The sequence below is a fragment of the Camellia sinensis genome, chromosome 1 (genome assembly GCF_055761805.1).
Source record: "Camellia sinensis isolate YWXY chromosome 1, ASM5576180v1, whole genome shotgun sequence".
In the NCBI taxonomy this organism is placed as follows: domain Eukaryota; kingdom Viridiplantae; phylum Streptophyta; class Magnoliopsida; order Ericales; family Theaceae; genus Camellia; species Camellia sinensis.
In genome coordinates, this window is record NC_138961.1 from 145,860,294 (window position 1) to 145,882,725 (window position 22,432).

The 22,432-nt window shown below is 36.0% G+C and overlaps 1 protein-coding gene and 1 non-coding gene across 3 annotated transcripts; both read right to left on the reverse strand.

Annotated features, from left to right (window-relative positions):
• Positions 1-440: 440 nt before the first annotated feature.
• On the reverse strand, positions 441-22,063 carry CALS5 (callose synthase 5). Of its 2 annotated transcripts, XM_082886209.1 has the most exons (40): positions 21,825-22,063; positions 21,568-21,664; positions 21,291-21,401; positions 20,454-20,582; positions 20,249-20,341; positions 19,725-19,816; positions 19,459-19,585; positions 19,204-19,341; positions 19,034-19,110; positions 18,852-18,930; positions 18,643-18,768; positions 18,427-18,541; positions 15,726-16,060; positions 14,685-14,737; positions 14,510-14,570; positions 14,346-14,427; positions 14,212-14,261; positions 13,954-14,040; positions 13,138-13,260; positions 12,941-13,036; positions 12,770-12,853; positions 12,541-12,701; positions 11,767-11,890; positions 11,573-11,667; positions 11,318-11,435; positions 11,063-11,214; positions 10,021-10,130; positions 9,779-9,904; positions 9,636-9,704; positions 9,053-9,242; positions 8,740-8,851; positions 8,528-8,647; positions 8,331-8,446; positions 8,156-8,239; positions 7,486-7,598; positions 7,173-7,402; positions 2,395-3,183; positions 2,089-2,139; positions 1,751-1,936; positions 441-842 (listed from the first exon to the last, which is right to left on the reverse strand). In XM_082886209.1, exons 3-40 carry the CDS (start codon positions 21,303-21,305, stop codon positions 606-608), a joined length of 5,145 nt encoding a protein of 1,714 aa, XP_082742335.1. In that variant the 5' UTR covers positions 21,306-21,401; positions 21,568-21,664; positions 21,825-22,063; the 3' UTR covers positions 441-605. The 2 variants fall into 2 exon arrangements, with proteins under 2 accessions (XP_082742335.1, XP_082742344.1); XM_082886218.1 differs by lacking the exons at positions 20,454-20,582; positions 21,291-21,401; positions 21,568-21,664; positions 21,825-22,063 and having other exon boundaries at positions 19,725-19,791; positions 20,249-20,311.
• LOC114291722 (small nucleolar RNA J33) lies at positions 9,626-9,707 on the reverse strand. Its single transcript, XR_003639480.1, has one exon. It is a non-coding gene; the product is annotated as a small nucleolar RNA J33 (small nucleolar RNA).
• Positions 22,064-22,432: the final 369 nt, after the last annotated feature.

Consider the following 22,432-nt stretch of genomic DNA (forward strand, 5'->3'; position numbering starts at 1 on the left):
TTTTTCCAGTAAATCTCCTTAAATGTTTCCTTAGGAGGGAAAAAATCAAATGTAAATGAATTAAAATCTAAGATAAGTTAAGTTTTGACAAGGCAAAACATAAAAAATGGATCATAGTACTCATAGAAATGGTTTACTACATGAAAAAAAAATTAAATTTTATTAGATGCCTAACAGTTCAAAAAAATTACTATAAAAATATATTAAATTCATAAATATAAATATGAAAATATATTCTTATTATACCATATTTTAAAGTACGTGACGTCTCAGATTCTTATTTCCGTTCCTATTTCTCGTACCGGAACGGAAGGACACACGTTTTAGATAAAATAGGTCACACTATTATGTATTCACTATACATGGGTAATGAATGAAAATGCCCAATTCAAGCATGTTGTGTGAGAGAGAGAGAAAGAGAGGAGAGAGATGACAACACAGACCAAAGAGAATTAAAATTCATTTCCAGTATAGCTGATCTGAAGAAGAAGAAAGTGGAGGAGATCAATATACAATTGAGTAAACTTGACATTGCAATCATGCATCTCTCTCTCTCTCTCTCCACAAATCAACTTGTGTGCAGAAAGTATTTTACTTGTACTTAATTACTTCTGCTTCTGCTTCTTCCCACCAGCGAGAATGCGTTGAATCTGAAGCCCTCGGCTGAAAGCTTGGTTGAATAGCAACCTGGTCTGGAATTCTGTGACAAATGGGAACCACGCCAACACAGCAATAGGTACAAAGATGACAACCCCCATTATGTACTCGTATCCTCTTCCTAGAGCTTTGACCGAACCCCACATTCCCAAGCCCTTTACCACTGGCCTACATGCTTGTCCTATCTGCAATATTGCCAAATACCACCACACCACACCTTCAAATATTATATTATATCATATGGAACAAAGCAAGAACACAACACTCAAAACTGTACTTGATCGGATGTGGTTATAATGTAACTACTAGACAATTATAGTGGAAACGAATCAAATTGGACTAGGAACAATAAAGCCAATTATGAGTTTTGCAGGCATCTTCTCTGCTTCTGACTGAAATGGAAAAAGCCTACTAAATATCACTAGAAGCTGAGAAAAATATCAAGTTGAAATTTCAAATATGTCTATAATTTGAAAATGCTAGACACTCAAAAAAACATGCACATTCAAGAAAATATATAAAGATACAGACATGTGACACGACAATTTTCAAAATTGAAGACCCAATATGGCAGGAATGCGGCAACATGTATATGTATGTGTGTGTTTCTTTATTATGCATGGAAAAATTAACAGTTTCTTCATTTATTATGTTACCAATTCATCTATAATTTATTATATCAAAATAATAAGAAAATATTTTCCACATTCTATATATTAAGAAAGAAGTGTGACAAAAAATCTTAATATCTATTTTAGAAAGTTCAATTCTTTAAGAAATAGGAAGTTTTAGGTTTTAGAAAACCTAAAATTAAAAAACAAAGGAGAAGGGATTAATAAGTATAAACCACAAGTGTTTGGTTCTAAAAAAAATTGAAAACTAATAGGACATGTTTTGATGCATGTTCGACATGTGTCAGAAGTGTTAAATGAGCGCCTGTGTTCAATACGTAAATGACACCTTTTTAGAAGTGTACGTACTTCTTAGAGAGAGAGAGAGAGAGAGAGAGAGAGAGAGAGATTCTGTACATATTCTTCTATGTAGAGGGTAAAGTAAATGTCTTTGAAGTAATGTATCGTAGTGAGAAATATACCTGCAGAAGAGCCCATCCTGTTGGCATGAAGGCCAGTAAACTGGCAAAGATGTCTCCCACAGTAAGATTGAGGAATGCAAACAACATGACCACAGTGACCACGAATCCAATAAACAGGAACAGCTTGAGAAGTCTGAACATCAGCTGGAAATCTGCACTGAACTTCTTCCTACCCATGGACACAATCTGCAGTTGAAAGACACATCATTTGATAAATTATAGTACAACCAGAAAAATATATATATATAAATAAATGAATTAGAACCTTTTTTTCTTTTTTTAAATCCAGAACAATTTAGAGTTAGCAGATAAATCTTTAGAATTTGAGTACTACTAACCTTCAAGATGATCATTACAGCAACAATGACCAGCCAAGACAGAGCGTAGACCTGTAATTAAAGTAGCAAATTAGGTAGCAATTCTAATACTATCTGAAGCTTCTTTTTTCTTTTTTCTGTACATACATGTGCTTAAGATGCTGAAAACATTGCATGTTAAATGGATGAAAATTTTAACTGGCTAGTAGTAACAAGAATGAAATCTTAATTTTCTTTTTAAAAAAAATAAAATTAATGAAAGCTTGATGCTTGGTTGGAATCACAAGGCTAAAAGTGAAACATTGCAAGGACAGCTGATGCACATACCATAAGGCTTGTGTCACCATTGGCTACATGCAGATGATACACAATACCATATTGGTAGACAAGGAACCGGAGGGAAAGAACAATTTCCCAGAAGCGTCCGAGCAACCCAGTGTACTGCAGGTGTTCCTGTTCCTCCTCCCACCAGGACTCCCAGCTCTTGGTTGCTGGCACACCAATACCACCCTGGCTGCTAATCCACTTTGTCCAATCGTCCCAGTCATCCACTATCTTCTGCCACTCAAATCCCGAAGGATTAAACAGGAAAGGAGCAAACAACCAAGAAACCACTAGAAACCACATTGAGAAACTGAGAAGCGCATAAGAATTAGGGTCTGAGCTGTAATTACGATATGCTATAAGCAGTATCATAAGTTCCAGAGCTTTTACAAAATGGCTCCTGGAGTACATCCTGTAGTTCTCAGCAAACTTCTCATGTCGAACAACAAAACCGCGTCCAGTGGCTCTGTACTTGGCCCCACCATGCAAGACTGTGCGCCCAAAATAATGGGCCTTTGTCCCAAGAGAGAAAGTGAAGAAGACAGCAGCTAGCTGAAGTTGCATGATTATTATGTCACCTAATGCAGTTATGAACCCTTTTTCGAGTCCCATTTCCATAACCATGGGCAAGGCCATCAAGAGACCTATTTGAACAACAGACTGTGAAGCCATGGCAGCCCTCAGAGGATCATTTCCCTTGGACCTTGCGAATTTCATGATTGCCTTTTCCAATCCACTCAATGATAGGTAGAGTCTGCCATACAAGAATGCATAAACTGTGAAGACAACTATCTGCACAGTAACAAGAAAAAGTTGTGAGTTGAAAAGAGAAAAAGAAAAAGAGACATGAAACGAAATGAAACCCAATACTAAACTGCTATAGTTTCTAAGTTGTTCCAGAATTTTTAGATTTGCCATTTGTAAGAAATTTAATGTATAAAGAGAAATAGAGAATTGTATTATTGATTGATTTTATTGATCTATTTATTACAATGATTCATGATTCCTATATATAGAAGAGGGTGAGTGTGTAGTAGGTAAAGAGTAGGTGAAGTGGAGGTGGTAGTGGTGTAGTGGGTTAGGTTTAGTGGAGTAGGTGAGGTGGTAGTGGTGTAGTGGGTTAGGTTTAGTGGAGTAGGTGAGGTGGTAGTGGTGTAGTGAGTGGATTTTAACAGCCCCCGCAAACTCAAGGGGGATAGGAACTAACCAACTTGAGTTTGGAGAGAGTAACAAAACAAGAAAATACATAAAAATAAAAGAGGATAGGAGACACTGTATGGTCGTGGCAGACCATTGGTGAAGACACTGGATGGTGGTGTCATAACGCTGTAGAGGACACTGGATGGCGGTGTCAGACCGATGTAGAAGACAGTTTATGGGGTCATGTCGGACCGTTGTAGCAGACAATGTTCTGACAGTTGTTGAGACAGTTTACGGAGTCTTGCTGGACCCTTGTAGAAATTAACCGAAATCAATGTCGGGACAGTTTACAGAGTCTTGTCGGACCCATGAAGGAGCTAACCGGAATCAATGCCGGGACAGTTTACAGAGTCTTGTCGGACCCATAAAAAGTCGCACCCTCAAAAGGTGTGCCCAATTTTTCAAAAGGCGTGCCATCAAAAGGCGTGCCCAATCTATAAAAAGGCGTGCCATCAAAAGGCGAGCCCAAGTCATAAAAAGATGTGTCGGACATGATGGCGAGGCACGTGAGTGCCTTGGCTGGCGCGCCCGTTTGTCGTCTGGCGTCAAGTGGCGCATGATGCGCGTGTCTGCCTCTTCGTCAGGGTCTTTATAAACTGAGGCGAAGGCTGTGCTTGAGGCAGAAGCGAAGACAAAAAAAACCTAGAAAAAACTTCTGAAAAACTCGTCATTTTCTGAGAGAGATATTCGTTTTCTGAGAGATTGCCTCTAAGAGCTGCAAATCTTGAAACACTCTGTAACCAACCCTTCCGAACATTATCAGTCTGAAATTGCTATTTCGCTGAAACACTCAGCAACCCAAAAACATGGCCTCGTCTTCCCATTCAGCTACCCAGAATATGGCCTCTTCGTCCCGTGGTCTGCTCACTCTTTTTCCCGACCTCAACGAGTCAACAAGAGAGATAACTGGTGCGGTGGCCAGTGAACCTCAACCAAGCGCCTCTGGTTTTGCTCCGTTGAACTTTCCGATGCGGTCGGTGGAGCAAAAAATGGCGGTGCAAACTGATATTGAGGCCAATCAGTATACTTTGAAGTCATGTGTGGAGACCATGACGGCGGTCACAAACCTGTCGCACCGGCTGCAGAGTAGAACAAATGAGGTGCAGCAGTTAAATGCCCAGCTGGCTCTGCTCCAACGCATGTATAAGGATGCGCGAGCAGAGATAAGTGTGCTAAAGGCGGAAAATAAGGAGCTGAAGCGGAAGGCCACCGTGATGTTCCGATTTGGAGGTCCGCCATATGCTACAGTGGAGGAGTATGGGGGAGTGAACGTGCTCAGCGGCGTGGAAAACAAGGAGGCAACACCGTCAAGGGCCGCCCAGGACGGATGCAAGAAGAAGAGACCGGCAGCAGAGTAGAGAAAAATCCCGCCTGTGGATGTGGTTGTTTTGGTTGGTTGTGTGTTTGTTGTTTTTTTTTTTTTTGTGGGTGTAAAATTATGATCGGGGTTGATCCCCTGATATGAAGAAAATGAGTTTGGTGTGCAGTTCGTCTTCTTTTATTATTATTATTTTTTTTTTGTTAATAAAGTGAAAGAACAAATAAAAATAAAAAAGAAAGAAATAATAAGAATATATGGGAAATCAAAACGAGAGAGTGTTGTGTTTGGGTAATATAGTATAATAAAAAGAGATAGATATATAGATAGAAAATAAAGAAAGTTGGGTATTTGAAAAAGATTAAAAATGATTTAGAGAAAATAAATAAAAATAATTAATTTTGAAATCAAACGGAGGAGAGAGAGGGGACAAGCCCATGTGATAAAGTGGAGAGAGAGGGTGTAGTGCATTGTAAAGGAAGATTCAAGTTTGATTTTCCCGCGGGTTTGGAGTGTATGGGGGTTTTTTAATACCGTGGGCTGGTTTTGGCTATCAAAATATAATATATTATATTATATAATATTTAACATAATATTTATATAATATATTATATTTGTTTGTGGAAGTGTGCAACAGCTGGGCCGCTTTCCTGATGGGTTTGAGTGGGATGAGATGATTATGTTTTTTTAGAAAATAGACACCACCATCGTAGTGGAGCATCTCTGCTGTGCTACCCATCATCAGTCTCACACAACTCTTACTGAGAAGCTCAAAATTTATACCTCCCATAAATGAGATCATATTTATTTGGAATTATGTTATAGTAAGGACGATGAATCCTAAATTGTGCTAATCCAGAAGTTTGTCAACAGCACCACAGCTTGAAGCTCAGTGGTGGTACCCAGGTCCTCCCCCCACCAGTTGATGCCCAGGCCCCCAACCCCTAATTAAATCATGATACACTACATCACCACTCTCCCGAAAAAGAAAAAAAATAGAAGGCAGTTCATCAATAATTGGACTGTATATTATCACCAATACACTTGGAGTTGAGAAGTGCAGTATATCCCAAATTTTCACAGGCTTACAGTGACTCATATTTTTTTATTCCAAATTGGGGATGATGCTATCACATATTTTTTCAAAATCCAATGAAAGTGTACCTTTTCAGGTCTTCTGACACAAAAGTGATCTAAAGCAAAAAAAAGTTGGTTATAGAGGCAGCACTGGTTCAGTTTTTAAAGATTTCTTGCAATAATAGTTTATGTATGAAATATGGAATGAAGAGGAGGAACATATATATTGGATGTGGGTTCATGCAAGTGTCCTAACAAATATCCGAAGTTCATAAGCAATCGAGAAGAAAACAATAAGAAAGCACTATGTAAGTCCAGTCCTGCGATTTATTGAAATATTCTTTTATTACTTTTCTTTTCTCACAAAGTATTATTACTAAATACTAACAGTTGTAGAAAACAGAAGTAACACCCTTAGATAACTGAGCCACACTGAATAGTATCATAAAAAACTAACCTGCTAGTTATTCAAATTTAATTCTTACTACTGTCTTGAACCTTTGCTGGAGTATACGTTTAAGAAGTAATCCCACTCTTTTGAGAAAATTGCTATATAATCTATGTTACATGGAATCTTCTAAATTTGTGAAATAACCTTCTCAAACACTTGACACTTGAGTAAGGTATGGAATATGTGTCCAGCATGCTTAGTTGGCTATGTACCCATAAAGTATGCCTAAGTAGTCGAGTTTATTTTACTACTAAGCAAAAGATTCCAATTGTATGCATAAAATGCTCTATGTTAATTTGTAAGCATCATTTTACATGCAAAATAAAAGTTCTTAATAAGTATGAAATCTAGCTGTCCTAGTGTCCTTGGAGATAAGAACTTGATAAATCCGACACTCTGCACCTGACAACCTGTCTGAGTCCATGTAACATAAGATATGCATCCTTCCAAAAAGAAATTGTAAATAGTTGACAGTTCTTGTCAAAGTATACGAACACTAATTTCTTTAGTTTTTCCATTTTCTTATTTCTTTATCTGTTTTTCTCTTTTCAATTTTTGTTGATCCTGACAACTCTTGAAGTCTTACTATAGTTTCTTAGTTCTTTCTGTGTATTTTCTTGTTTTGAGTAAATCTACAACGCAAAAAATAAACTAGATTTTGAAATCAGCGTAGTTATACATTCTTCAAATGAATCTAAGGTTTTAAGCTTGTGATTTGTATGTAATAGGGATTACCATTGAGCTGAAATAAAACCCAGTAGTAGTAAAATAACACGACAGCATGCGAAAGAAGTCGAAACGATGGCCTAATCTGTATATATCCCGGCTGATCGTTTGCTCCCCATTACCACAGGCCACTTTCGCTTCAAAAAGAGAAATTTGGTTGAGGCCAACATCTCTTCCCTTTCCTACTTGGATATACTCATGGTGCGTGATATTTCCACGTCTCAGTGTTGAATTGAAACCTATATAGGAAAAATATATGCATATATATCAAGAGAAAAACAAAATTTAGCATATACACAGAGGTAGAAGATTCAAAAAGTACCCGCAAAAATATCCTCGCTTAGATTGATGCCCTGAGAGGCTTTGCTGATTCCACCACGAGTAATGTGGAAAATTCTGTCGAACACATCTGGATGCCCATAGTGGAACCGAACCCTAAATCCAACCAATTTTCAAGGAAAATGAATTTCATGTTAGAACGTGCAACCATAGCAATCTTGAATGATTATCATCAGAAATGATACAAAAAAGAAGGTATGCATTCCAATGAAACTAATTACAGAGTATAGGAACCAATGTACCAAATTTTAGTGTGGCAAGAAAAGAAAAAATTGTGGACACAATCGGACAAACAACACACACATGCATACAAAATTAAGAGGCTTCAAAATCAATGGAAACTCAAGACCAGGGTGAAGTCGAGATTCGGTCATTTCTGGAAAAGATCAACTTCAGCAGCAGGTTCATGGCCCAAATGACTCATTTGCAAGCCCGTTCTTCAAAGAGTAGGACAGGTTTACAAAATCTGGCATGAGTCTATAAACCGGCCACCAGGTATCAAGTGAATCATCGTTCATTTGTTATATTGTCTTACATCAACTATTAGTTGTTGCCTTGTTGGTAACATAAAATTATGTCCTCTCATTCAAAATAAATATATAGAATTCTTTAAAATAATTACTGACTAAAGAATGAAAACAGAGAAAACATACTTCAAAGGCCTTGCAAGAACTCTTTGACCTAAGGTGACAAAGCTCGTTTCTTGATTTGACATAAACCAAGCCAAAGAAGAAACACTGCAGCACAAATCTAACGCCGTATTAGATAAATTAAAATCCAATTGTCACAGATCAATTCAGATCCCAAAAAATGTAATGACTACCCAACCTTCCAGTGAAGATATGCTCACGAACACCTAGAATTGTAGGTGGACGTACCCCGTGATCCTCGTTAAACTCTTCCAGTAGGTTACGCATTTTGAAAGCCTCTTCCAAATAATTGTCCTACATCAAAATTGGGACAGTGATAATGATAATTGACACAAGAAATCCTAGTCTACTGTCATCATTCAAACTTCTACAGACCTGGTTCATGTCAATGGTCTGAAGTGCTTCCCCTCGAGTAAAAACAATAGCATGGTTCTGATTTTCAGGCTTTCCTTCTCCTACCTTTGCTGAACCCGGCAACTTTATACGGAAGATTTCCTTCAGGGAGAAAACAAGAAAGAAACCAGGGTTTGAGGTAAAATAAATCAACATGATTATTCTGATCAACATGGTTAAAAAAAGATGATTACCTGATCAAGATTATCAAGAGCTTTGACCAACACAGAATAGTATACCTTCTGTACCTTTCCACCTTCCCTCTCTTCAACTTCATCAATATATGCAACACGGAGAGATGGATTGCTGAAGAGGAAGCATCAGGAATCAGATTCTCAGATAAAATGAACCCATCAAACATGAATTCAGAAGAATCAATATACAGAACTTCACTGTGTTGAATGGATAACATACTTAACCATTAAATTCAAAATATTTGTTCATCAACATAAATTCAGAAGAATCAATATGCAAAATTATTTTCACTGTATTGAATGGATGACATACTTAACCATCAAATTCAAAATATCCGTTGCACGACGATCTCCATTCCGCTTCTGATTTCCATAATTCTGACAGGTAGCAACATAAGTGAATTTCATGTCTGCTACAGCCTCTAATTGAGCATATAAGGATCTTTGACTCTTCTTATCTTCCTCCGATGGAACTGTGACAACTTTGTAACCTTCAAGTATATCTGCTCAGTTTACATATAAAGAGTCACCGAATTTCCCAGTTTTTATTAATAAGATCCTGTATTTCATTATGTCATATTGAATTTAAATGGGCTTTCATTGGCATGTCATTTCAACTAAAAAGGTCGTACGCAGGGCACAAGTCTCTCACTTACAGCATTGTCAATTTGATGGGAAGCCAAGAACTTGATTTATGCATCTCCTTAACTAAATTTGGTAGTTAAAAACAAATTGTGATAATTCATATTTCTTTTTGGAACTCATTTCTTCTGTCAATTAATCCAGGTGAAAGCATTTTCGAGGATTAAGGTGTAGGAGAATGAAAATCATTCTCATGCAGATTAAATGTTGAAAAACATTGATAATGTGTACTCCAAAAGGTACACAACTCTTACCTTTTTCAGAAGCCATGTCAAGAAAAGCCTGAAGCTTCAAAGCCCTTCGGTAATACATCATTCCTCTGACTGCAGCACCAATATCGATTGAAACCAGAGAAAAATATAAAGGAATTTGATAGAGAAAATAGTTCTTAAGGTACCTGTTCTGCATAGAGTCTGTCCTCTTAAGGAAACCCAATGGCGCAACTGCAACACATTCTCTTCATTTTCCCAGGCCTCACTTTCATTTTTACAATTAATTCGCTCCAAGAAGTTATTCCATTCATCTAAAAGAAGTCACATTATGATTTCCAACTCAAAAAATATATATCGTATAGAAACCACATGAAGCGATAATGCTATGCAAATACAAGTGTTGCAATGGATGTTTATAGTTTGAAACCTGGGAAGATTTTTTGCAGGTAGAATATGATTGATACACCATCTTCATTCTCCAACTCGAGGTCACTTTTAGAATAGACAGTTTCCTCACTATAGTACGGAGTCATGACACTGCCAATGCCAAGGAATAACTATGATTATGTGATGGTTGAAGGATGACAACAGATTCACACATACACAAAAAAGTGTACCAAAGAACCTGACATGTAAATTGAGTAATTAATTTTATGAGCATCCACAATTCTTGACTGTGTGTGGATCTTTTCCTTGGTAGCTCATTTAAACATTGCGCTACAAATTTCAAAACATTCTAAACTTCATACTGCATGGCAAGTCAAATGATTGAACTCAGGTTGCTTTAGTGAGCACAAAGCATGTCCATGGGCAAAACATGACATATTTAACTACTGATTTCATGCAATCAATATATATGAGCAATACCTGAACAGAGCCAGCCCAACCCTCCGCAAGGCCTAAGGCAAAATCTCGATTGGAGGGTTTTTTTATTAAAATCATATTAGTTTTATATTATAATTTATTTTCTCTTCAAAAAATTTGGGGAGGTATTTAAAGACTTTATGAGGTCTATGAAATGAAAAGAAAAGAAAACTGTAAGCTATCTAATAAATAGAATTTATAAATTAAAAGTGCGGCCCATGCTAAGGAGGGAGGGAAAAAGAGTGAAAATTGAAGACCAAACTTGTAGAACCTATTCTAAATCGATGGAGGCCTTTTGCAAAGTAGGTTTTCTTAAATTAACATATGTGGATCTTCTGAAAAAATAAAGTGGATGCTTTTTACAAATATATAACACACTGATAGAGACCATTTTTTCTAATATGTATATATGTATTATGTTCATGGGTGGAGGGTGGAAGTCTATTTATTATTATGTTTTAATTTGTGTGGAAGCCTTTTTCAAAATAAACCTTCTCAGAAATGTATGTATATAGTTGTAGTTTGTTTAAATTTGGGGGCCTTATTCACAAAATGGGGCCTAAAGCCCTTGCTTCAATGACTTAGCTAATAAGCTGGCCCTGTACCTGAATGACAGCATTTTGCGAACTCGGGGAGCACGTGGCATATCCATGAACAAAGAATTTGTAAAGAATGCTATCCTTCGGCGTGCTTCAAGGTTTATGGGCACATCAATGGCGGATTCTTTTACTGTCAAGAGCATATAGAGGCGTCTTATCTACAACAATGGCAAGCAGAACAATTTATTATTTGTTACAGAAAACTAAGGTTTTAGAATTTGTGTCTTTGTGCATTTAAATATTGATTACACTAGTATGTACCTGTTCTTCCCACTGTGCTGTAACAGCAGGAGGGAACACAATAGCAGGTTTTGCATCGGTATTAGCAAAAAGTTGCCTTCCAGAATCCTTGCTACTATGACCAAGTTCCACCACTTCACTGAAATATTTAATATAGAGAAAACAAATCATTACATGGCTATAGTGGCAAATATAAGGAGTACCCTATTAGGCTATCTTTTCTTTTTCCACCAAAAGAATATGAGCTACTTTAAGAATGAGACACAATTCACCAACCGAATCTCGGTAACCATCATGTCACGGGTAACTACTTCTAACATGTCTTGCAGCAACAACACCACAATATCCCGCTTTGATGGATCAGCATCTTTCTGTAACATGTAAGAAGTGTAAATTTCTAACACATGAAATGGAGAAGCATCTGTCCAATAAACTGTACTGCAGATATGACTTCTTTCTAAAACACTCACCAAAATTTCCACAAGTTCCACAAACTTTTTGCAAAGAGTAGGTAAAGAACCCATTCTAAAATTTGCGAGAAATGTATTCTTTCCGATGTTATTTTCGACTTCTTTAATAATGATGCCAATTATCCTGTTTCATATAAATTAGAATTAGAATTATAGTAAATAATAACAACAAAGCATGACTCAAAGAAATCACTTTCAAGTTTCATCATAATTATTGTGCTTCTCTAATGAGCTAAAATGATTGCACAAATAAAAGTAATGTGAATTATATAGAAGTAAAAGAACAAAACCCTGGAAGTTCCCCAAATGAGTACTACCAGGTCTTCTTTAAGTTCAAATTGTGAATGGAGAACGTGAATCTTCAGTGTAATGTGATCAAGGACGGAAATAAAACTTTGTAATGGGCAAGTTGATGAGAGAAAGAGAGAGAGATTTCAGTGCCAAAGGTACACAAACATGGTGTTTGACAGAGACAAAGGTGGTAAAATGGAGAAAGAGTCTAAAATTGGAGGCTTAGTCACATCTGATTAGTTCCTTGTACTAACTTAAGTTTCAGTCTGATACATGTCTGATTAAAAAATAAAAAGAAAAATAATGAAATTGAATAAAATAAAATAAAGAATAATATCAATAGCATAAAATCCTAAACTTCAGGCAGATATATACATAGACAACTAAAATTACTGGAAGACGTATATGGTACATGATCAAATCACAATGGATGACTAGTTCAAGCCACTAAATTCCTTGATGAACGAAGTACCAAAAAGCAACCTTTTCTCAGTTTCTCCAACAACCAAAGCATTCAGCACAAGTTTGAAAGACTCATAGCATTCAATAACAGCACTTTTCATATATTCATCCGCACATATACGCCTCCAGAGGTCAGAATCTTTAGATCGAAATTGGACCGCCATATCCAATGCGACCGGAATCTGCAAGTGTACACAGTCAACAACAAAAACAAGCAACAGACACAAGAATTTTGGGACACCGCACTGACCTTGCTCGCAAGCAGAAAAGGTGGCCACTGAATTAGTTTCAGGCTAGGATCTGATGAATAAGGAACTAGTAACAGATCCATCTCCCTGGAATAAATGAAAACTTTCAGTACAATTGCACGAGGAATTAATAGATAGCCTGGTGAAAACAAGAAATCAGTTAAGGGGCCTTTCCTGTCATTTATGAGATCTTCTTCACGGAAACTTACTATTATTTCATTCCATAACTGAGCAAATTTTGCAGCTTCACTTCTTTTGCTTGCTGTAACCTAGACATTCATCAAAAAAAAAAAGAAGTTCGTAAAAACATAAAATCACTAGATCTGGATATTTATTTTTGTACAGTAAGTGTGGTAACACAAGACGAAACCTCAGAAAAACGTTTTGCGAGAGAAAATCCCATTTTCTTAGTCTTATCAGAAGGAACCAAATATGTATTGAATGCACCAGGTAAAGACTGGAACCGTGACCTGAGCATGCCTAGTGTTCGTATCTGTAAGAGAAGTCAACATGACTGTTAATCAGAAAGATGAACATTAACTACTGATAGTTTGGACGTCATGCCTCTAGTTATTTAATGTTGATAGTACCAAAAAATAACTTGAATCAATCTCAAGTTGTATGAAGTGATGAAATTGAATAAAGTGCAGGGTTAGTCATTCAAAATGAGTAAAAGCAATGGAAAAATAGCCAACAAGACAAAAATAGACAGTAAGGAAATTAACATCGATGAATTAGCCTACCAAAACTAGCTGGTCTTGACTTCTACGGAAAAATATTTTTTGAAAAACAAAATAGCCTTTGAAAATCATTCTGCACTCAAGATACAAAAATACTAAAATTATTATATAATAATTCTCTTACAAGCCTAAAGCATGAACAGAAATGATGTGTTGGATATAAATGAAAATTGCAACATTCTATAATCCAAATAACGAGACCCCAGGTTTAGCAAAGGCTTACATTTCTGAAAAGAGCCCCTTAGTTGGAGTTCTCGGCCCAAGCACAGTTGCAAGAACATTAAAGTATGCAGAAAATTGTATGGCAGTGCATGGCCATTTAAAATGAGAAATTACAAAGAAAAAAAAGCAACTAGAAAGAATGCTATAAATGAAGTACCGTACTCAATGAGCAATTAATGAAAGATAAATAGAAATCATGAAACCATTGTGTTCAAAGGAATCACCTCTCCTAAACGATCAAAGGCCCCAACAACACCACCACACAGAGTTGAGAAAATAGCATACCAAATTTGAGTATCCATAAAATAAACCTGCACGAGACTTGTACTAATATATGAGAAACTTTTCATAAACAATATATATAAACTGCTGTCCACACAAACACCATACACACACACACAAAATAAATAAATAAATAAACAAGAGATGAAATAACTTATAAATATTTTAACTGAACAAGAAGATCAAACAGTAAGACACACCAAGATTACAGGTGCCCAGAGTGAGAGAACTGCTGCATAGTTGTTTTGAGCTGCATTGACTCAAGTCTTTCAGCATTAAAGAATAATTTGAGAAGAAAAAGCACAAAAAGCAAGCACTAAGAGCAGATGAATACCTTCTGGGAAAAACTCATGCCAAGTATACTGAACACGACGAATACTCATTATATCTTTTGTTGGCTTCACCAGAGGTTTTATCTGGGGAATTTATAACCAAATTTTTAAAATAGAACCCATGTATTCGTCATATCCAATATATTAAAAAGGTTAATGTCAATACCTGGATGAAAAAACTAAATGTGAATTTGGAACAGAGAAGTAACACCCAGAAAAGAGTATACCTGAAATTGGTGAACAAATTTATTTAAACAATGAAGCCTATTTCAAGCAACTAAACAAAGAACATTTACAACAGTAGACAATCAGAATAAGATACGAGTCCTTGCCAAACTCACTTTATAAGTGCAAATTGACTTTCATGCATTCCCCGCCCAACATAAATTCTGGGCTGCAAAAAAAAATGAACAAAGTCATTCAAGAGATGAAACTTTTATTTATAGCTTGATGATAAGAAAATTTAACTAAAGAAAGTTCAGATCTCCATACAGCGTTTCTAATTTTAGATATTCTGCAACAGCAAAGCAGAATCAGAAAGTATTAATTAATGATTAGTTGTTATATCTCAAAACAGTTAAGATATAGCCGACCTCATTTGATAGGACTCAAGGCTTGGTTTGGTTTGGTTTGGTTCTTGTTTTGAGATATGTTAGAATACACAAAGGGGGGAGTGCATAAAAGGCTCGATTGTTGTAAAAACAGTTATTACCATAGAATAAGGAGTGCACAAAACTTGAATCACAAACACATTGATTGCTTGTAATTTTGGACATAATCAAGGATCATTATGCAGTGATTTGTCAATTGCGTCTACAACGAAGACGTATAGATGCAATGGCAAGGAGAGGAGAAGACCTAAACTGACATGGGATTTGGTAGGAAAAAAGAATATGAATTTGTTTAATTTAACTAAGCATATAGACTTTGACAATAGAATGACAAAAAATGATTCATGTAGCCAACCCCACTTGATTTTGACTTTGGTAGGAAAAAAGGATATGAATTTATTTAGTTTAACTGAGCATAGACTTTGACAACAAAATGACAAAAAATTATTCATATAGCCAACCCCACTTGATTTGGATACAATGCTTAGTTTAGTTTAATTTGGTTTGTCTTGTAGATTAACATTCTAACAATCTCTCCAGAAAATTCAAATTTCTTAAGAACAACCAAATTTTAAAACATGATATCTTATGTTTAGATAAATGGGTTTAATGGAGAAGAAAGAACAGAGTGCACAACTAAGACATAAGAACAAGTCAAATCACTTCCGTTTCCTGAAACAGAAATCTAAGTTCATCACCCTGTAATATCTGTGCATACATTTGTACATGAGCCAGTGCATGCATAAGAATATGAGGAGACAACAAGGATACCTGTGACCACCACAGAAGAAACCTTATTATGTGCCAGTCTGAGTTCTCAATCCAACGTCGGAGCATAGGAAAAATAAATAATGCTGCTGCCAGTAAATTCGGAAGCAAATACATTGCAACAGCAATGATGTACAGAGATGGAATGCCTCTCAGTTTATTAAGGAATGGAAGCATATTTTTTATTTTTTCAGGGACCACTTGGAATGATTGCACATAACACAGTGGAAGAATGACGCTCCATGCGAGACTAACAACTATCTTCAAAATGTTTCTTGCAACATCAGTGAATTTCCATCTATGATAGCCAGGGAAGTTCAAAATAAGGTCCAACATACCTAATATCCATATTGAGAAAGAAAAAAAAAAAAAAAAAGGAAGAAGAAGAATAAGACTTTTGTAAGAATCATATCTGAATACCCCAATACTATGTACAAATTAAAATGAAGAACAGCAAAGCATGCAGAATTTTGATGTTTGCAAAAGAAATAAGACATTTTTGCTTAACTAAATGGATCATGATCTGTACAGTAAGCTTTAAATTCAGGTACATTATAAGGTACAAAGAAAGTTATGGGAGTATAAAATGAGGTCCAACAGAATTTTCTTGTCTACAAAAGAATAAGACAACTTTTTTATTTTGGGAATCTGTGCCAGTGTGTTTGGTGCAGCTTCTGGTTATAGATTGAGAAGCAAAAAAAGCTTAAATAAGCAAGAAAAAAAAAATTATTATCTGGAAGCAACGGGAGGGGCACTTTTAACTTATGAATTTCTGATTATCAGCTTTCAACTTAAGAAAAGTTGCACCCAGCAGGCCCCATATCTCCTACACTGTTTACTTCAAATATTGATTTGGTAATTCCCAACAAGTTTGGCTACCCAATTAAAAGGATTTGTCACATTTTACAATCATCAATGTTTCAGACAAAGAGGAAAGTCCAATGTCATCCCCAAATTTTCTTCAGCAACCAAGGGTTCAAGTCTGAAGCTTCTTGATTATACTTCAATATTTTATAACACGAAGTTGAGTTTTCTCCAACCAGAGAGAATGATACATACTATAAAGAACTCAAGAACAAGTAAAGATAATGAGTTGGCAAAATTTGGAAGATCATTAGTTTCAAGTTGGGGCTCACTTGGGACTCACATTGTACACTTTTAGTATCAACAAGAGTCCTATTTTCTCTAGTTTTAAGTTTACTATACTGCAAAGAGTTTTAGTTATGTTTTATTAAGTTTCAAGAGTTGGGAATATTTTGGTAATTTCAAAATTTTCTAGACATGAGGTTATATGGATTGCCCATGGGTCATCTTGTGCGTTAAGTAATATAATTGGATTTTAATTTTATGTATCAATCTCATTTGATCTTGAAGTCAAAAGACTAGTTTCCTTTTAAGAAATCCTAGTCCTAGTTGGTGAAGCATGTCTCCATTATCTATGTGATACTTCTAATTTAAGAGTAATAGTGTTTTAGAGAATTTTCTGAGCTACTTCCTTCCAAATTGTGTGAAGCCTGGGTGTGATGCAATTGAGATTCTAAGTGTGATGCCTAGACTTTTCTTCTTCTTTCTTCTTCTTTTCTACAAATTCATGTGATTTAAAGCCTTTCAAACCTTAAGCCTTAAACTTCCATTAGGCAAGCCTAAACTATCCCTTCTTGAATTATACAACAATAGCACATCAAGAACCCAAATTCTACAAAGTTACTGCTCTCGGGTGCTGTTTACAACACCCAAAAACAGCCTCCAAACAGTGCCAAAAAATCCTACTTTTCATGCTTAAACCTGTACCGTTTGTTACCCCATATAAACTCTTAAAACCTCTATATGTTTACCACATTTCCAGCCACAAAATTCAATTAAAATTATCCTTAAAAACCTTGGTTTTCCGCTACTATATATATTTTGGGCTCACTACTACGTGGAGAGCAATCCTTGCACTCATCCTACATTGTTGGACACATACCCCTTACTCTTACACTAGTGTTGAGGGTTTTACATGGGAACTCTACACATTGAGAAGAGTCCAAGTAACATAGGTCATACAATATGAGCCAAGCCAAAAAGAAGTTCTGTAATAATTCAATACCCAAATAAATGTAAATATGAGAAAACAAATCATAACAGGTAAATATCCAGGAAAGATACTTGTTTCAACTAAACCATGATTTTCTTACGCAATGCACAAATAACACTTGGAAAAAGCCTCCTTAAAACTGAAGTATCTATCTCAAAAATTTTACTTATTGTTTATTCAAATTCTTTAATTGCTAATACTTCTTAAAGAGATTCCATGACCTAATCATTTCAAATTTTAGTTGTATAGGGCTTCCAAAATGATTTTATAATATCATCCATTTTATAGACTTAATACTATCATCACTTTAGAACCCAAAGAGGAAAACTAGTCGAAGCTATAGAACCATTTAAGGTAATATTAGTGCAAGCATGCAGTATAGCATTACTCATTCAAGAAACCAATGAAAGTTTCTAAGAAAATTTTCCCTGCAAAAAATTTCTTGCTCATAAGTTCCTTCATTCGGTACTTCAAATTAGAAAGGAAAGAAACATGCCTCTAGAGCTAATGGCTTCTCTCTAATCTCAACATTTTTTTTAAGGCACAGGCAGCTATAAAACTTCAAACAATATTCCAATGATTAGGCTTTAATAAGACCACTGCAGCTATGAGGTAAGAATCCCATACTTTGAAGGAACCGAAGAAAGGCTGCCGTAATGAAAATACTGGAAAGGCTATATAAGACATCTTTCCGAAAAATATCCAATGGAGAAATATTTTTCCATGCAATGACAGCCATAGCCTGCAATAAAACAGTTTGAACAATTAATTACTGACACAAGAACCTGAAGTCAGGAGTAGAGATAATGTCCACTCAATGACTATCCTGTTGCAATTAAGTACCTGTAAAGCTAGCATATAAAATGTCCACAAACGATCAAAACTTCGGAAGATATGCCAGAATGAACGTGTCTCAGAAAAATATGATTTGCCTGTGCTTCCAGACTTTACACTAGCCGCTTGTCGTCCCTGGCATTGCAGCTATCTTAAGCACAAAATGAACACACTAAGCAATATAAAGAGACAGCATCTGCTTAAAATATTTAAGGTACCTGTGTTATGTCACGTGTTGATTTGAAAAAATCACCATCATCACGCATGGGCCAACCCAAAGAGAAGCAATCAGTGGACCTGAAGAATATGAAGTAGAATCATATTTCAGAGCAAATAAAGAAACCTAAGCACCTAGGATCTTTAACTAATGAGCTTAAAATTTTGATTTTAACTAACATACCAGAAATACTCATTCAGATCATCATAATTGCACCAAGCTGTGTGAGGGGCTTTTCCATTTTTACCCTTCTTGGCTTCCTGGAATGTCATAAACACCATTATAGTTCGAATAAAAAATAAAAAAAGAGACCAAAACTCTGACAACAGTGTGCATGTTTGCAGAGAAAGTACCCTATCAATAACTCGGTAAATGGGTGTTATGACCTTCCGCAGGAAAGACTCATCATCTCCTCCATAAGAAGGCTTAATGTTTTCTCCGGTGACAATGCTAACATTTCCAGCCAACAAACCATGAAGCTCGTATGCCATCTGAACATATGTCAAGAAAATGATTTGAAACATGTTAAAACAAATGCAACTCACATAAAAAAATAATTGCAGAACAGAAACTAAGAAGGAATCTAGACAGATGAATGCAATACTCACATTATGAAAGATGTAACATAGGCATTCTGGCATAAACCGTACATTAGCTGCCTCACCCCAGACAAGAAGATAGAGGCCCATATAAAGTATCTTTCTCTGTTGTACTTCTTGTTGCCCTTGTGGGAGCCTACAAGAAATGAAAATTTTATATTGTAGGGTAACAAGCTCAATAAAATGCATAAGAAGCTCAAATTCAAACTATGAAAGCATAAGAACATAGAAAAACTCCACTAAGAAAAGTAGATCCAGATACAATCATGTCTCACCGTAAACTGTGTTTTCTCCCCAAGAACTTGCACCATGTTTTGTAGTTCTTAAAGACCTTGTTCATAACTGCATCAACAGCTCTATCATCAAGCTGGACAAGATAAATGTGTTTAAGCTTAATCAGTGGCCAATTATGGAGAAAGACATTAACTCCAAGTCATTATGTTCAGTACAATCTAGTAGAATAGCATTCTGACACGGAAAAAACTACCAGAAAATTCCACAGACGTACATACACACACCAAAAAACAAAAAAACAAGAAGAAGAAAAATAAAAGAAGAGATTCATACAGTCCAGAAAGTAATTATAGAAAAAAAAAGAAACACATGCATTTAATTTAATGGAACATTCTAGACTAGCTCTGAACTTACAAGTGCCACACAGTGAAAATCTAAAATGCGGCAAAATACAGGACACTCATGTCATGGTGTCCTATATTGATAAAAATATATATATGGATACACAAGAAATTATGAATTGGGCAAATTACAAAATAATTTGATTTGAGAGATTGGTGCATACCTTGCTTAGAGGCTCAGGCTTCGGGTTAAGCCTTATATGAACATTGGCAAGAAGCAGAATCAAATGCTCCCTCTGGTTCCTGACATTGTCTCTCTGTAGACACGAAAATTAACCAAAGGTGTTTATCACTTCTAAAAGTCATACATTGAGTAAGGAATTCACATCTAAATGTCTACATTAATATGTCTATATTAATAACGCATGCCTGAAACCCAAACATGGCTCTAAGCCAATCAAGAAGGTCCAATTCCCCTGCTTTCTGCCTCTGCTGCTCAAATGAAGTTGGCCAGTTCAAGCCACGCGTGTTCCATAGTGCAGCCACAGCAGCCTTAACCTGGTATAAGCACAGAGCAAGCAAACTAATATATCAAACAAAATTGTGCATGCTTATAAACTGACTACAGTAGCATGCAAGTATTCCTACCTCATATTTTAGACATTTGCCTATGCAAGGATATCTCCCTCAACCAACTGGGACAACCTAAGAAGGATGGACACGGACATAGACACGCGATATGACACGGATACAACAAGGACACACCAACATGCCAATTTTCAAAAAATGCAGAACATGATACGTGGGGGACATGCATGAAATATATAATTTTATACATTTATTATAAGTCATATCTATATGAATATGTCATTCAAGGATAATAAAAACAGTATGACAATAATTCTTATAAATTTATATAGTTTTTCTTTTATTATTATATTGTTCAAGCTTATAATTAGTTTTACCCATGTCTAATCGATAGACATATGTGTTTAAGAGATAGACACCCAAGTGTCCGAGTGTTTAAAAAAACAAAAAAAAGAACACGTTTTGACTAGTGTCGGACACGTGTCGGGAAGTGTCCATAGAGTATCAATGTCTGACACTAACACGGACACGACATGGCATGGCACGGATACGTTACTTTTTTAGAACCATCCGTGCTTCTTAGGGGTCAACCTTAGTTGGTCAAGATGTCAATCCTTGCCAAACAGCAAAGATTGATTATTTCTCTCCATTAGGGTTAAGTTATTTATTTCTTTATACCTCTTCAAGCTGCATGATGGCCTGTGATGCCCCAGCAGAATCCAGAGGAAGAATGTTATAAGGAGCGTAGATTTCCTTCTTTGCCTGGACATCTTTTGCTGCAGCAATAATCTGCCCCCACAAAAATAAATAAATAAATACAATTGATAATTTCATTATGCCACCAAATTTTCTGTCAAAATATACAAAAAGAAGCACAACACGAAAGCCATTTTAATTTTAAAATTGATAAAAACATGTACTATAAATTAGCAACAGCCGGCTGGAGTGAGCATACCTCGGGAGCAACTTCTTCCACTTTTTCAGTTTTGTTAACGGCACAGAGGACTTCAAAAAGAACTCCGGCTGTCTGGTAAGCTTTGCCGAGTTGCGCTCTGTCAAAAAATTTAAATATTGGCAGCAAGCAGTGCATATCAATTGCTCTCCATTGAAAACCAGTAAGTAGTTGAACCAAAATTACAAGGAAAATCAATGAATCAATCCAAAAAAAAAAAAAAAAATTGATTGAGGTTTTGTTATAGATAGATACAGTACCTATCTGCTTGTTCCCCCTTGTCCAGTGCTCTGACGTAGTGTTCATAGTATTGTTGGTAGAAGCTCTCGATTTCCCTTGCATCAGTTTTCTTAACCCGAGAGGCCAGACTCGACGCATTGTCCTGAATCAAAGTAGCATATATCAAAGAGAGTATCAGAGAGAGACAGAAGAGTTTCCTCGTTAGTTAATCCACTCCTTAACTATTCAAATTGGCCATGACCCCAAGAAACAAACTACTACTATGCATGTATGTACCGATGTATATTTACAATACTGGGTTATTCCTTCCGCTTTGTTTAGGAATAGAATATTTTACTTTACTTTCTTTTTCTTGTCTTTTCTTTTTAAAGAAATGTAAAGTGATAAAAAAGTGATGTAATATAGATGTTGAATGGAATAGAAAGACAATAAATATATTTTTTTAGGTTCGTGTCAAATAATCACAAAGTCGTGGGAATTCAATTCGTGCCTGTGATGTGATTATTTGTTTATTTATACCTTTAGCTTTAAATAGCCTCATCAGTAACATTATTAAGCCTCCGTTTGGGAAGTGGGTTGGCTTTTTGGTTTTTTTGCTTTTTTGGCTATTTTAGCCTGGGCTTAAAAG

Excerpts from the sequence above, each read along its gene's own strand:
- CALS5 (XM_082886209.1), bottom strand. Across the intron at positions 18,542-18,642 it reads TTTATATGCTAGCTTTACAG|GCTATGGCTGTCATTGCATG; the intron begins GTACTTAATTGC and ends GTTTTATTGCAG. Across the intron at positions 14,428-14,509 it reads CATTTAGTTTTTTCATCCAG|ATAAAACCTCTGGTGAAGCC; the intron begins GTATTGACATTA and ends TAAATTCCCCAG.